Below are 16,709 nucleotides of genomic sequence, written 5' to 3' on the forward strand. Positions count from 1 at the left end.
CTATGGCTTGGGTGGCTGGAGTCTCTGACAATTTTTCGGGCCTTCATCTGATATCGCCTGATACAGAGGTCTTGGATGGCAGGGAGCTCAGCCCCAAGCGGTGATGAAGCCAGTCAAGATACAGTGGGGAGAAGTATTTGATACACTGACGATTTTGCAGGTTTTCCTACTTACAAAGCATGTAGAGGTCTGTCATTTTTTATCATAGGTACACTTCAACTGTGAGAGACAGTTGAATCTAAAAATAAAATCCAGAAAATCACATTGTATGATTTCTAAGTAATTAAATGATTAATTGGAATTCTAATGTTAAGGTAAGATTTGAATGGAGAAAGCTGATCCAAGAGCAGCGCTGCTTTTCTTTCGATACTATCAGTATCGACACATGGTCTAACGATGCACTTAGCCAACCTTCTTCTCACTATGTGCTTGTTTGGGAAACGTAAATAGCGACGCATCTGGTACGATCATCGTAATGCTTAAGTTTGTTACAAGGCAAGTGGGAAACGAGGCCCTGGACATTTCTGGTGATGGCTGGCTCTGTTTTCACAGTCCTCTATTCTTCTTTTTTTTCTTGTGTTCTACTTGGTGTGTGTGATACCTATTTACGGGTGAGAAATGACAGATCTCTTAATGTTGCCAGGGCGACCAATGCCATGGCAACACAGATGATATCAGGTGTGTGCGTTTCAACCACCTACGTCTCTGCTGGCTGCAACGCCCACTTTTATTCTCCCTCTTGCTCACTCTCTCCCCCATATTGCCCCAGGGTATTGTGGATCACTCATCTCTGTTACAGAGATGAGTGACCCAACACTCGCCTTTGTCTAACCAAGACAGAAGTGTGCGTGTGTGCTGGATGGTAGATGTCTGTCTATCATCACTGGACAGCCCAACAGACAGACACACACACACATTGACCAGACCTTTTCAAACCGTTTCTATTTCAAACCTTTTCACACAGTGTGCACAACACTTCATTCACTTTCACTCACAGCTAAGTTGTATCTGTATGTAAGGGGATTCTGAAAGTGTACTCCCTGATAAAGGCAGATAACAAGCCCGAAACATGTTTTTAAATACAGTATTTCTACCTAAATAAATAAATAAATAAAGGCATTTTAAATCAATTTGTTCATCCTTTTGTTTTTCCTCAAGAGTGCCTTGAAGGGAAAAGGCCCACAACAAAATGTTCTACATTTGTTTTACTAAGTGGTAGCCATTATCCCCTTTGTTTTTCTGAATTATTTTTAAGTCAATGTTAAAGAACAGTGTGATTGTGCAAGGTCGTTTAAAAAGAAAATGGGCACAGGAACATTGTGGTCTTAGCCTACATTTGACACTATCACTGTAATAAGCAAGCATTGCTTTATCCATTTTCTGGAACATTGTGTCTATTTCCATAGATAAAAATAATTGTATGTGTCCTTTTATTGCTGAGGGGAAATACAGGCAACATCGTCCAAAAAGAAAATTGGTTGTCAAAATCATCCCACCATTTGATGAACCTCTTCTGCTGTTTGATAGATGCCTGAAACTCATATAACGACAGCAAATGTGTTGATTACAACATAGCAGTGATTCACCTGAGAGGCCCAGAGTGACAGACTACAGTAGATTACTACTGCAGCATCACACACAAACACACATACACAAGCTCACACACACACGCTGACACACACGCACACATACACTCAGACCTAGGATAACTGTAGTTTTAACTATGCTTTGTGGAAGGTAACTATTTTTAGTGGCGAACAAATAGTTACTTTGGAGCTGACTACAACTATTTGAATACAGATCCCCAAAAAGCACTACTTTTTAAAACTATTTGAATACAGATCTGAGAATGCAACTACTTTATTTTTGTTTATATTTGAATACAGATCTCAGGAAGTGACTACTTTTCAGAAACTATTGGATTGGATACCTTCAACTAATGCCAGGGCTGTATCTGGAACTGCATGTTGAAAACAGAAATACAATGACTAGAGCACCCATAATGTCCTATGATATTCAAATCTATCTCACAGTAAATTTGATCTACACAATACATTTCTATCTAAACATTCTGTAAATGCCCATTCTCCTTAAAACCTCTTCAGGATTGGTGGGTCCCTCGTGGGACGGTTGAGCTAATGTAGGCTAATGCGATTAGCATGAGGTTGTATGTAAGAAGAACATTTCCCAGGACATAGACATGTCTGATATTGGCAGAAAGCTTACATTCTTGAACTGTCCAATTTACAGTAGCTATTACAGTGAAATAATAACATGCTATTGTTTGAGGAGTGCACAGTTATGAACATCAAAAGTTATTAATAAACCAGTTAGGCACACTTGGGCAGTCTTGATGCAAAAGTTTGAACAGAAATGCAATGGTTCATTGGATCAGTCTAAAACCTTGCACATACACTGCTGCCATCTAGTGGCCAACAACTAAATTGCACATTGGCTGGAATAATACATTATGGCTTTTCTCTTGCATTTCAAAGATGATGGTACAAAAAATTACAAAAAAGCATGTTTTTTTATTGTATTATCTTTTACCAGATCTAATGTGTTATATTCTCCTACATTCATTTCACATTTCCACAAACTTCAAAGGGTTTCCTTTCAAAATGGTATCAAGAATATGCATATCCTTGCTTCAGGTCCTGAGCTATTGGCAGTTAGATTTGGGTATGTCAGTTTTGGTGAACATTTAAAAAAAGGGTCAGATCCTTAATGGCCATTGCCCCAGGTAATCAAGTCAAACCGTTTAACCAATGGTATTTTGTACAGATAATAAGTATAAATAAGTTGTGATGCTCAACAAATGTATTTCTTTTTCAACATGCCACTGAAAAAGTCAAAAGCTGCAATTAAATGTATGATACCTGAAAATACTGCAGAGAAATTCAAAGTAATTTGCAAACATTGCGAAGATCTCATACTTGCATACTTCTCGCACCCCCAGGGGTACGCGCAATGCCGTCGGGGTATGCCAAATAAAAATGCGATGACATTTTTAACAGTCCATTTATTTTTTCCAACTGGGCTATACATTTGGGTGAGTTTTTTTGTTGCCAGAGTAGCCTCGTTTTACTGCCAAAAATCGAATTAATCTATCTCCTTTTCAGCTAAATAACAACACAATGTCAAATACAGGTAGCCTAGTCAAATAATTAACATCCAATCACATTAAGCATTACTCTCTTGTGGGAATGGTCCGTATGTAGCCAAACGTAGCTGCTGCTCATGTTGGTATCTGTACTGATGGCGCAAAAGCCATGACAGGGAGACATAGTGGAGTGGTAATGTGCATGCAAGCAGTTGCTCCCGACGCCACTTGGGTACACTGCAGCATCCACCAAGAGACTCCTTGCTGCCAAGGGAATGCCTGACAGCTTGAAAGACATTTTGGACACTACAGTGAAAATGGTGAACTTTGTTTATTAAAACAAGGCCTCTGAACTCTTGTGTATTTTCTGCACTATGCAATGATATAGGAAGCGACCATGTAACGCTTTTACAACATACAGAAATAAGTCATCTGTTTATCAAGGGGCAAAGTATTGACACTATTTTGGAATTGAGAGATGAGCTTAAAGTTTTCTTTACTGACGATAATTTTCACTTGTCTGACGCTTGCATGATGGCGAGTTTCTCACATGACTGGCCTATCTGGGTGATTTTATTTCTTGCCTGAATGATCTGAATCAAGGATTACATCTCTGCAACTATATTTTATGATTAAGAAGCTGGAGCTCCTCTCTGTCTGCATTAACAAGGACAACACACAGGTCTTTCCATCATCGTATGATTTTTTTGTGTGCAAATGAACTCAAGCTTACGGACAATGTCAAATGTGATATAGCAAAGCACCTGAGTGATTTGGGTGCACAATTACGCAGGTACTTTCCCCGAAACGGATGACACAAACAACTGGATTCCTTATCCCTTTCATGCCTTGCCTCCAGTCCACTTACCAATATCTGAACAAGCGGCTCTGTGAAAATTGAATTTAGTCAGAAACCACTGTCAGATTTCTGGATTGGGCTGCGCTCAGAGTATCCTGCCTTGGCAAATTATGCTGTTAAGACACTGATGCCCTGTGTGGAAAATGATTTAAGACTGAGACTCTCCAATACAACCTAACATTGCAGAGTCATGTGCATCCTTTCAAGCACACTCTTCTCATTAACCTGTGGTGAATTATTCACCATTTTCGATGAATAAATAAGGTTTTATATGTAAGATGATGAAATAAAGAGCAAAATTATAGATTATTATTATATTATTATTTATGCCCTAGTCCAATAAGAGCGCGTTGTCACTTCCCACGATCCGGGTTGTGAATGCCCATTGCGGGGTGTGAATGTCCATTGCCCCAGGTAATCAAGTCAAACCAATTATATTTTGTATAGATAATTAAAAATAAGTTGTGATGCGCAACTACTATACACACACACAAAATAATGGTTATATATAGTGTCAAATGAGGGTTATTTGGCTTGTAACCATAGCAGATCCCTTTTTCGTAATATAATATGTTTTTTATAACCTTGCTGTTAATAGATCGCAAAGCATAATACAACTGAGCTAACGTTTGGAAATGACAAGTTAACAGCTCACATCTGAAGACGAGGGGACATTTAGGACGTCTTCTATTGTGGATCGCTAAAATGATCACAATTCCTCAATTCAAATATTATGGCGACACTATCTATACCAACGATTGTTTGGTATGGCTTATGAACAACAACAACAAAAATAAATAATTACATGGGGCAGTTTGGAAAAAAAACGAATCCCCTCCTAATCGTTATCTGGAATAACAGACATTCTGGGATAATATAGTTACATAATCAACGTTCTGTACTAATACTCGTTCCGTGCGAATATGGGCTTATTATCGATAATGACCGATGATCAAGTCATGACAATCCTTTTTTTAATCCAATCAAATATGACAAACAATAAAACATTCAGTTAAAGAATTGATAACAACATAACAGACAAGCAAGCTTTTCTAGTCGTGACAATTCATACGAACTAACCCCTTGGAGCGCAGGATGGCGTCACCCGATGTTTTTCATTAGCGTGACGAAATGCGGAGCGAGGTTTGGTTTGGCACGGTGCGCACGCGGCTGCTGTAGGTCTGGTATATAAACGGAGCGCAGGTCATGGCCATGGACAATCTGCTGGTGGTCACTGCTTGGCGGACAACAAAACGACAACTAGCGTTTACAATCAGCAACTTCTTGAGTTAGAAAGGCTGTATATTGTTTCTCCCTCTGTCAGATCGAATACCAAAAACCAGCGGCGATGAACAGCCATTGTAACGGGACCGGGAAGCAGCTGGTGACAGATTTCTACTATAATAACGGTTTCAGTGAGTTGAGCCTCGAGACCAAGAAGATCACCGCACAGCAGCGGAAACAGCATGAGACGTCCGGTAAAGATGCTGAGGATGAGTCCCGGTTACCGGCACTCGAAGCAGCGTACAGCAGCATCTTGCGGGGTCTCGGGGAGGACACGGACCGGCAGGGGCTCCTGAGGACGCCTCTAAGAGCCGCCAAGGCAATGCAGTTCCTTACCAAGGGATACCACGAGGACGTGTACGGTAAGACCCGGACTCAGTATTTGGTCGATTAATAGTTGGGGGGAATATGCTAAAAGTAAAGGGCACATCCAACTTGAATATCAGTACCCTGTTTTTGCCATCTATTTCAAAAGCTGACGCAAAAGCAATGCAAACCTATAGGCCTATAGGTTTTTGTTTTTGGTGCAGAAACAAAAGAAGAATACATGTATCAAAGATGAGCAGCAGGAGAGTGCCAAACGTAGGATAGAGAGAGAATAGAGAGCTAGGAACACGTTCCTTCCTACACTGTAAATTGTAAAAAATAAACATTTGTTGAAACCAAATATATGATTCGCTGCCAACTGTTATTTGATTATTAGCAAACCTATAGTTCAGCTGCCTACTTCTTTAAACACTCAATTTACTTTTCCCCTTTGGTTAAACCTAATAAATACAAACTTTTTATAAATACATATATATATATATATATATATATTTTTTTTATTATAAAAAGTTTGTTTATTTTTATATATATATATATATTACAGTTGAAGTCGGAAGTTTACATACACTTACATTGGATTCATTACAACTACTTTTTCAACCACTCAACCACTAGTTTTGGCAAGTCGGTTAGGACATCTACTTTGTGCATGACACAACATTTTCCAACAATTGTTTACAGACCGATTATTTCACATACAATTCCAGTGGGTCAGAAGTTTACATACACTAAGTTGACTGTGCCTTTAAACAGCTTGGAAAATTCTAGAAAATTATGTAATGGCTTCAGACGCTTCTGATAGACTAATTGAAATCATTTGAGTCAATTGGAGGTGTACCTGTGGAGGTATTTCAAGGCCTACCTTCAAACTCCGTGCCTCTTTGCTTGACATCATGGTAAAATCAAAAGAAATAGGCCAGGACCTCAGAAAAAAATTGTAGACCTCCACAAGTCTTGTTCATGCTTGGGAGCAATTTCCAAATGCCTAAAGGTACCACGTTCATCTGTACAAAAAATAGTTTGCAAGTATAAACACCATGGGACCACGCAGCCGTCTCCTAGAAATTAACGTACTTTGGTACAAAAAGTGCAAATAAATCCCAGAACAACCGCAAAGGACCTTGTGAAGATGCTGGAGGAAACAGGTACAAAAGTATCTATATCCACAGTAAAACGAGTCCTATATCGACATAACCTGAAAGGTCGCTCAGCAAGGGAGAAGCCACTGCTCCAAAACCGCCATAAAAAAGCCATACTGTTTGCAACTGCATTTTGGAGAAATGTCCTCTGGTCTGATGAAACTAAAATAGAACTGTTTGGCCATGATGACCATCGTTACATTTGGAGGAAAAAGGGGGAGCCTTGCAAGCCGAAGAACACCATCCCAACCATGAAGCACGGGGGGTGGCAGCATCATATTGTGGGGGTGCTTTGCTGCAGAAGGGACTGGTGCACTTCACAAAATAGATGGCATCATGAGCAAAGAAAATTATGTTGATATATTGAAGCAACATCTCAAGACATCAGTCAGGAAGTTAAAGCTTGGTCGCAAATGGGTCTTCCAAATGGACAATGACCCCAAACATACTTCCAAAGTTTTGGCAAAATGGCTTAAGGACAACAATGTCAAGGTATTGGAGTGGCCGTCACAAAGCCCTGACCTCAATAGTATATAAAATGTGTGGGCAAAACTGAAAAAGCATGTGTGAGCAAGGAGGCCTACAAACCTGACTCAGTAACACTGATTTCTGACAAATTGAATAGAATAGGTTTATTGAACCACAGCGTAATTTTGGATTGTACACATCAGAAAAAGCACTTCAGCTGAACGAAAGTGCTATCCCACTTTTTACAGTGTTTATGTTTCTCTCAAATCTTTGAACAATATATTTTTGGATCCAAATTACATAATTGAATTGAACTCAACAGCTATATGCATAATGTGTTATTTATCTCGTTATCAGACAGTTGCGTGGGTTAATCGAAACCCAACTTTTAGTTATGTGTTAACACGATTACCAATTCTCATCAAGACAGATGTTGCTGTTAGCGCTAAAGCCGGTGACTCATGCTTATCGGTCCTGGCTGTAGGAGCTCGCCAAGACCGCGTGCGTCGTCTTTATCCGCGTGTGGTGCCACTCTAACCTGTAATCTAAGAATGTGTGTGTGTTGGTGTTATGTCATTGATACGTATTTTCGTTCACGATCCGTTTTGTAATTAGAATAGAGCAGTCTCTTGTTTGTATGGTCTAAATCAGAGATGTCAAACATACAGCCTTTTTCAGTGCCCCCCCCCCCCCCCCAGACCAGAGGTTGAACAATACTGATAGGCTTTTATAACAATTTGATGAACTTTCTCTCTTTCTCGCTCTCTCTACAGACATCCTGAATGATGCCATATTTGACGAGGACCATGACGAGATAGTGATAGTAAAAGACATTGAAATGTTCTCTCTTTGTGAACACCACCTTGTACCCTTTTTTGGCAGGGTAAGACTGGGGCTCTAAAGACAGAAAGTGGGGTGGGGAGTGGCTGACAGAGAATAGCGGAGCAAAGAATGGTAGAGAGAGAGAGTGTGTTCTGTTGGAAAGAGAGTATGGGGGGGGTTATTGGGTTCTTTGTCCTGGATAGGGAGCAATGGGACACACTCACATGCGAGCGTACGCACACACGCACGCACGCGCACACACACACACACACACACACACACACACACACACACACACACACACACACACACACACACACACACACACACACACACACACACACACACACACACACACACACACACACACACACACACACACACACACAGTGAGTTGGCTTAGCACACAGTAGCTTTGATGCCAGTCTGGTGTTGTGTGTAGAGTTTACAAACAGTATGAAGATGCTGTATGTGTGCTGAGCAGGTCACATTTGAAACTCTGCTCTGGTTGTTTGAACTCTGACCTGTATTTCTACTCTGTTGCATTGACCCAGGTACATATCGGATACCTGCCAAATAAGAAGGTGGTCGGGCTTAGCAAGCTGGCTAGGTGAGTATACAGTACAAACACACACACACAACTGACACACAGTCCATACATAGTGTGTGTATTGGAGAAGCTGGTTGGCTCATGACAGGGGCAGGGAATGGTCGGGCTACCCGAGTGTGTGTGTGTTAGTGCTGGGTGGCTGAGTTCTTCTGTTATTTCAGTTCTTTGACCTGGAGGCTTAGACTGTAAGCCCTACTGCTAATATCCTGTCTCACCCCAGACACACACACACACACACACACACACACACACACACACACACACACACACACACACACACACACACACACACACACACACACACACACACACACACACACACAATACCCAGACCTAGCCGCTCCCAGACCATGAGAAAATCCCTCCAGACCAGTGGGAATCATTCTTCTATTATCACAGGCTCTCTCTGTCTCTCTGTCTCTCCCTTGTCCTCCCTCCCTGTCTCTATTTCTCTCCCCATACTTTATAGCCCTTCAACCCTTTTGTATATTTCACTCCAAACATGCACATTGATCAGATCTTGCCTAACAATTTCAGATAATGTTTTGGCAGGCAGTGAATGATTGACAGATTGATAGAGTGATCGACAGGTTGATAGAATGATTGACAGATTGTGTATCGGGTCATCTCTCTATTTATGAAGACATTAATCATTATCAAACCTGATCACCAATTAGCTATATGTTTGATGGTCTTCTACTGTATTATATTATTGTTCTGTGTGTGTGTGCGCGCGTCAGCGGAGGCTGTTGGGAGGGGGTATAGGAGAACAAGCTCTGTGTAATGGCTGGACTAGAATAAATGTAAACGGGATCAAACATATGGAAACCACATGTTTGACTCCGTTCCATTTTTTTTCTTTCTCCCAGAGCACGTCCTCCTATAGCTCATTCCACCAGCCTCCACTGGTGTGTGTATGGTCTTACTGTGATAGTAACTGTTTGTTTGCTGTGTGTGTCTGTAGGATTGTTGAGATGTACAGTCGAAGGCTCCAAGGTAAGAATGGCAGAGGGCTTACTCAAATATACATACACAGTATGCATACTGTAATTCAAAGGACATATACGAAACATTACTGTAAGAAATAGGCAACATTCTGTGCGTGTTCCCCTCCCCAGTCCAGGAGCGTCTGACCAAGCAGATTGCCATGGCGATATCAGAAGCTCTACAGCCAGCTGGTGTGGCTGTGGTTATAGAGGCAGCGTGAGTACTACACACTCTCACCACCTCTGAGTGTTTATTAGGTGTTTGAAGTTCCAGACTTATAAATCACATGTTAATCATGAGAGTAAAGCGGGGCATTATTGTGTTGGCTTGTATTTAATAATGTGTTCCAGGCACATGTGTATGGTGATGCGTGGGGTTCAGAAGATGAACAGTCGAACTGTGACCAGCTGCATGTTGGGGGTGTTCAGAGAAGATCCAAAGACTCGAGAAGAGTTCCTACGACTCACCAAGACTGCTTAGCAACCATCTCTGACCCCTGACCCCTGACCTCTAGCCCCTGCCCTGACCCTGTAAAGCACATGTTCTAGGGTAGAGTTCCTAAGACTACTCCACACACCTCACAGAAGCCTTATATACACAAAAGGCAATGCAGGCTATAATTATGAGAGGCTATAATTATGGTGCCTTCAGCTAACCTCAGCTAGAAAACCTGACAGTCTTAAAACATGATCTCTACTGTATAGAAAGGTATATATATACACTAGTTATACACTAGTTATAAGCACTAGATATGGCTAGTTAAGACTGAGATTTATTGTGATACTGCGAGCAGGAAAGTGCCCTACCTCTTACCTTTTTTAATGCAACTCATGAACCAGGTTTCCACTCAACATTTTTATGTGAGTAAAGTACATGTCGGATAAAAAATGTCACAACAGACCTGATGGAAATAGCAAATTTGTCGGTAAACTTTCCAAATGTCGACAAAACAAAATACGCTAGACAAGGTGGGGTCTTTTTGTGGCTGTAAAAATAGTTATGTGAGGAGTTGCGGTGGGAAACGCCTTTATGCGCAAATATTGATAGAATAACCATATTATCTCAAGTAAATTTGGAGTCACGCAATATGTTGTGTGGTAATCCCACTACGTCTCAGGAAATCATGCAGTTTTATTAGGCTACAGATAAAATAAGTAATGAAATTCACTCCTTTATATTAAATATCAAGTCTTATTCTTGTGATATGATGATCAGTGCTTGGCTGTCAAGACCAGAGTGGGCACATACCGGATATAACCTAGCAGTTTTGTGACAAGCATCAGTAGAGTTGAAAATGCAATGGAAACCCATTTAACTTGTATTTTTTTAAACTTGTATATTTAACCGCAAAAGTTATTTTTATGTGCACTACGTCATCATGCACAGCCTTTTATCCGCAACAAGTACATTTGATGGAAATACATATCTGGTGGGAAAATGTGCATATTTTTTTATATGCATATTTTTGAATATTCACATGAAAATCTGTCACACCGATTGGGTGGAACCTAGTTACTGTCATCAAGTTGCACTTTTTTTAGGACCTCTTATTTTACCTACAGAATGTAGAAACAAGCCGTTTTCACATATGTAGACACTGGTATGGTGCTGGAGATTTGTATTTTTTTAAATTTACTTAACCTTTCTTTTGACAGGGAGTCAATGTTAAAACCGAGGTCTCTTTTCCAGATGAGCCCTGTTTAGCACAACAATACACATTAAACTACAAAACAATTAAATAAATGTTATTATACACAAAAAGAAAAACACAATCATAAAAAAACAGACATTCTTCAGTAAAAAGGTTCCGGAACAACCATCTGAAATGCTCTAGAGGTATCAATTCCTCCAAGTTTGAAGTGGATTGTATGTAAGATCATTCCACACTTAAGGTGCAAGGAAATTAAAGGCTGATTTACCTAACTCTAAAAGCCAAAGGAATCTCTAGAGTTAACCAACCCTGTGAATGGGTTTGATAACCTTTCATTTATAGACATAATGACTGAGGTTGAAAAGTGGTGGAATGTCCCTTTTTAAAAGGGACAATCTGCAGTTACTACTCCAATGTTTGTAAATATAAACAAACACTGTATAGTCTCAAAACAACCTATTAAGGATCTCCCCCTTTTTTTCAATTTTCACCTTAATTAAATGACATACCCAAATCTAACTGCCTGTAGCTCAGGCCCTGAAGCAAGGAAATGCATATTCTTGGTACCATTTGAAAGGAAACACTTTGAAGTTTGTGGAAATGTGAAAAGAATGTAGGACAATAACACATTAGATCTGGTAAAAGATCATGCAAGAGAAAGGCCATAGTGTATTATTCCAGCCCAGGTGCAATTTAGATTTTTTTCCCCACTAGATGGCAGCAGTGTATGTGCAATGTTTTAGACTGATCCAATGAACCATTGTATTTCTGTTCAAACTTTTGTGTCAAGATTGTCCAAATGTGCCTAATTTGTTTATTAATAACTTTTCATGTTCAAAACTGTGCACTCTCAAACAATAGCATGGTATTATTTCACTGTAATAGCAACTGTAAATTGGACAGTACAGTTAGAATAACATGAATTTAAGCTTTCTGCCAATATCAGATATGTCTATGTCCTGGGAAATGTTCTTGTTACTTACAACCCCATGCTAATCGCAATAGCCTACATTAGCTCAACCGTCCCGCAGGGGACCCACCAATCCTGAAGATTTATTTTAAAACTATAATTGTGATATCGTGGATGGTCAGTCCTTGCATACATAGCTCGGTCTATACATTTTTAGAGCGGTTTGATTTATCCAGCCCCATCCCTCATCTTTTTACCGAAAGTTATTTTTCCAACAGCAGATTAGCCTGTTAAGACTCCATAATGTTTCATCTGTATGTAAAATAAAGGAAAATATCTGTAACCAACATTTGAAAAAAAGTGTATTTCAGCACTGGTCAGCAAAAGCATCTCTACAGTTTATAAGCCAACACGTGTTCTAGATCTATATTTCCTAGTATGTGTCTAACAGTGTTTTATTCTGTCTGCCATTTGTTTTCATGAATCATCATTATGTTGTGTGTTCTCTCAATTAAACTAGATCACCACAATAGAGTGGCTCTTTGTTTCTGTGTAATGGGCTGGGTGTGTGTCTGCTGGGGTAGAGCCTGAGGGGAGACGGTGCCTTTAAATGTCAGTGGGCAGCTGCAATGACTCAGCCAACCTCTGTTCTCCTGCCGCGTTCACATGCTAGTCAGAACTCTGACATTTCAGACTTGCTAACTGGTTGAAGTTGTACACGTGCCATTGTACACGTGCCACGTTCAACCAGTTAGCAAGTCGAACATTTCAGAGTTTCCAAGCTCCGACTAGCACGTGAACACGGCATCTAACCTGAATCCTGGGTCACACAGGAAGTTACAGCATGCCGTGTCACATCATGATGATGTCAGAGGTTGTAAACCAATCACTGCAGCGTGTACAGGTGACCGAGCGATACAGAGAACAGGGTCGTGACTTGTCTTCAAGCCTATTGAATAAGACCATGTACAACAAACAGACATTTGTTAGAATGTTTTGGTCTGAGACAAAACAAAGTTGATGAATAATAATTTAATTGCCATTACATATGTATTATATTAATACACTCAAAAACATGACACTTGATATAATTTCCAATGAATTGATAAAAGGAAACTCCTGTATCAGAGCAGGTTTGACACGACTGGAGAGAAACCATCTGTCCAGGTATAAAAAACTAAAAGTAGTCTCGGATTTGGTGTGTGGAACAGTACTGGCCACTTATTGCGGAGGGTTATAGGATCTGTACAATAGGGAGGGCTCCATCACACACACACACACACACACACACACACACACACACACACACACACACACACACACACACACACACACACACACACACACACACACACACACACACACACGCACACACGCACGAGAGAGAGCTGGAAAGAGTAAGAACCCTTTGACTGTATCTCTGCTACGAGAGATTTAGACGGGGTCAAAGCAAGCCTGCTACAAAATAAAGCGGTCATTTCTTGTGCCCACCTTCCTTCCCCTTTCTCTCCTTTTCTTTCTCACTCCTCCCCTTCTTTCTCTGGTTATACTGGTGGCCTGTCAGAAGACTATCAGACGGAGGTCTGCTTGTAGTTCTTGGTGTCCAGAACCTTCTTCCCACACATGGCACAGATCCCTAAGAGAGAGTGAGAGAAAAAGGGGGAGAGAAGGGAGATTGTGAACATTATTACATCTTCACTGAATGACAATTTGCTTCTTAGAGAGTGTTGTGGAAATATTGAATCAAATATTTGTCAGATACCGGAACTTGTCAATTGAAATAGACTTTATTACAAAGTAACAGAAGCTGAGCTGGTCCATGGAACAAGGGAATGTTCTTGTTACATTCAAGCTTTATAGGTTTCCAACTTCAAATAACACACATGGTCATTCCCCTCTATGTAGATGATTAACTCCCCTTGGCCTTGAGCCACCATTATCTTCCTGTCCCAATAATTGTTCGTTAATGCCCACATCTGCTCAGTTTAGATTATATTGGTGGCGGCGCCATAGTGTTAATACAAATAAATAATACATTTATTGCATATATACTTTCTTAATATAACTTATTTTCTAATAATACTTGATTAGTACAAACATGTTCTTATTACAGATACATGCTTCAGATCTGTTTCTACATGTCTAGTGATTAACTCCCAGTCTGTACACTCTCATGGATTCTGCTTCCGTTCTGTTTTTACATGTCCAATGGTTAACTCTTTGTTTATCCAGCTCTGTCCATTCACCTGAGCTCAGCCTTTATTCTGCTTACACATGTCTATTAATTAACCCTATGTTTTCTGTCTCAATACTTCTGGGAAAACAATCTAGATACTGGAACATCAAACATTGTCATGAATTTTCACCTACAAGAGCAACCAAAATGGCAGACAAGATGGGGTGTGTAGTAGTGATGCGCGGGTCAGCTGTTTGTTCATCCACACCGCCCGACTATATGTGATAAACTGAAAATCTGAGGTCCGCCCCCGACCCTAACCCGCAAATATAGAAAATGCTCTGTACAGTCAGAGATGCGCTAACTATTTTTTGACAGGGGGTGCAGGTTGTTGATTTTTTTAAGCCCAATTAAAGACACGATTCTGCTTATAATATCTGACATTTTGGTAGGCTATTTGTTAGTCAACTTGTTTAGATACATGCAGCTTCTCATCTGTAATTAATTGTTGCCCTAGAAGACTAAATAAACCCTTGCTCACCAGAAAATGTCATAAATCGATAGAATGAATGCATCAATCTAGTTTGATTTTTAATGCATCTAGTTGACATTGGTAACATTCGCTTTCATCTCTGCTTCTCTCCTGCAGCAAAGGCATTTAGGGAACGGGGAGAAAATGCAAAAATGGGAATGATTTTGTGTGTAAAATTGACAAATGACATCAGTTTGACTGGTTTTAATAGAATTAAAAGCTATGAAAACAACCAAACATGTTTCTGATAAGATTTCCCTTCAACTTGGATGCATATTTTATCAGCTTTTACGATGCTGATAAAGATAGCACCTTTACAGACGGTCCCTAATCGCGCATTCATTGTCTCAAGATGCTGTAAGAAATATATAATACTTCTGCAGGAGTTAGTATTATAATAGGCTATGTGAGAGGTTATAGACCTACAGTCAGTGTCCAGATTTCAGTTAGGACTACTATTCCATTTAACCCATCTGAACTTTTCAGTTATATTGATGTGCCATGTCGAATTTGTATAGCGCCTCACAATCAACATATTTCCCAAACATTAGGCTACTGTTCTGGCCCTCCCTTCTCTTTATTTTCAACTCTCCATTTTGCAGCTTTTCTCTTATTGAATTCAACTACGACATTGTCCTTTTTGCCTCAGTGGATCAACTTAAAATTTTTCTGCCCAAGTTCCCAAAAGCATTTGGCAATTGGTGTGTATTTGGCAAGTGTACAGTTAGTGCGTAAGCCTAATTCAGGGCCTAACACCTGATAAATATAATTAGAATAAAAACCTCAATGTAGCCTATAGAATTGTACAAGTATACATTTTTATTTTACCTTACCTTTTATGACCCCAAACCCGCTCGACCAGCACATATAACCCTGGGGGCTGCAGGTTATGAGTCAACCCAAGCATCACTAGTGTGTAGGCAGATATAGTACCTTTCTTGTAGGCACAGCCCTGGCAGTAGTGAGATCCTGATTGGTGAACAGAGCTCTTGCAGATTCGGCAGATGCCAAAGCCCGACTTTCCTGATTTTCCTGGCTTCCCATAAGGATCAAACCTGTTGACAGAATCATATTATCGTAACATAACCATCATCTGACCATATACAACATCAACTGTCTTACCTAGCCTTCTTAGATGTCAGAGCCTTGTTCTCATTCAGCTTCCGCCCACCGCTCTCTACAAACATAATACAGTATACTGTTGTGAATACATAGTTGTGAATAGTTTGATACTATGTGTAATACACAATTCTGTCCTATATCTACCTGTAGTGTTCCTTGCTCCATCCTTCCAGGTGTCTGGAGTTATCACCCTGCCCAGCTTCTTCTCACCTGAGATAGAAAGAGAAGCAATAGAGGCCGAGGGTGAAGAAAGAGAGAAGGAAAGGTCCGAAATAGGAGTAGATGTTGAAAGGAGATGGGGAGAGATGAGAGATAGGAATTCATTGTTAGCTGCAGGACTCACACAAACACTTCCCGTTCGGTCTGTGATACACAATAGGGCATGTTAACTAGGTAACGTTAGACTAAACAACAAAACAAGCCTTCTGCAACACAACAGTTAGCTGAGATAAACACAATTAGACAGCTAGCCAGTTAACGTTAGTTATCTTCTTATAACTTCTAATTATCCAGAACTTACTTACAATTGTCGCAAACCATAGTTTATTTGTTGTGTACAACACTTTTTGCTAACACCACTAATAAACTGGACCTAAATGTGTAGCTAGTCAGTTGTAAACTTCCTGTTTCCGTTTTCAACATCTGGGACCTCAGAACCTGATTGGTTGGTTTCGCAGGAGTGGTGAACCGTTATTGGTTGACAAATATGTCAGTCAATA

General features: G+C 40.2%; 2 protein-coding genes across 2 annotated transcripts; one reads left to right on the plus strand and one right to left on the minus strand.

The window, feature by feature from the left end:
• The first annotated feature begins 5,092 nt into the window (after positions 1 to 5,092).
• gch2 (GTP cyclohydrolase 2) lies at positions 5,093 to 12,692 on the plus strand. Its single transcript, XM_020460951.2, has 6 exons — positions 5,093 to 5,608; positions 7,954 to 8,063; positions 8,557 to 8,612; positions 9,577 to 9,608; positions 9,731 to 9,815; positions 9,950 to 12,692. The coding sequence occupies exons 1-6, from the start codon at positions 5,311 to 5,313 to the stop codon at positions 10,077 to 10,079; spliced, it is 711 nt and encodes a 236-aa protein (XP_020316540.1). The 5' UTR covers positions 5,093 to 5,310; the 3' UTR covers positions 10,080 to 12,692.
• Positions 10,635 to 16,642, minus strand: LOC109870507 (cysteine-rich PDZ-binding protein-like). Its single transcript, XM_020461031.2, has 5 exons — positions 16,515 to 16,642; positions 16,135 to 16,200; positions 15,991 to 16,045; positions 15,802 to 15,923; positions 10,635 to 13,796 (listed from the first exon to the last, which is right to left on the minus strand). The coding sequence occupies exons 1-5, from the start codon at positions 16,528 to 16,530 to the stop codon at positions 13,732 to 13,734; spliced, it is 324 nt and encodes a 107-aa protein (XP_020316620.1). The 5' UTR covers positions 16,531 to 16,642; the 3' UTR covers positions 10,635 to 13,731.
• Positions 16,643 to 16,709: the final 67 nt, after the last annotated feature.

This window comes from Oncorhynchus kisutch, linkage group LG25 (assembly GCF_002021735.2).
Source record: "Oncorhynchus kisutch isolate 150728-3 linkage group LG25, Okis_V2, whole genome shotgun sequence".
NCBI lineage: Eukaryota > Metazoa > Chordata > Actinopteri > Salmoniformes > Salmonidae > Oncorhynchus > Oncorhynchus kisutch.

Excerpts from the sequence above, each read along its gene's own strand:
- gch2 (XM_020460951.2), top strand. The coding sequence starts at position 5,311 with ATGAACAGCCATTGTAACGGGACCGGGAAGCAGCTGGTGACAGATTTC. Across the intron at positions 8,613-9,576 it reads GGGCTTAGCAAGCTGGCTAG|GATTGTTGAGATGTACAGTC; the intron begins GTGAGTATACAG and ends GTGTGTCTGTAG. Across the intron at positions 9,816-9,949 it reads GCTGTGGTTATAGAGGCAGC|GCACATGTGTATGGTGATGC; the intron begins GTGAGTACTACA and ends AATGTGTTCCAG.
- LOC109870507 (XM_020461031.2), bottom strand. Across the intron at positions 15,924-15,990 it reads CTGACATCTAAGAAGGCTAG|GTTTGATCCTTATGGGAAGC; the intron begins GTAAGACAGTTG and ends TTCTGTCAACAG. Across the intron at positions 13,797-15,801 it reads GGGCTGTGCCTACAAGAAAG|GGATCTGTGCCATGTGTGGG; the intron begins GTACTATATCTG and ends ACTCTCTCTTAG.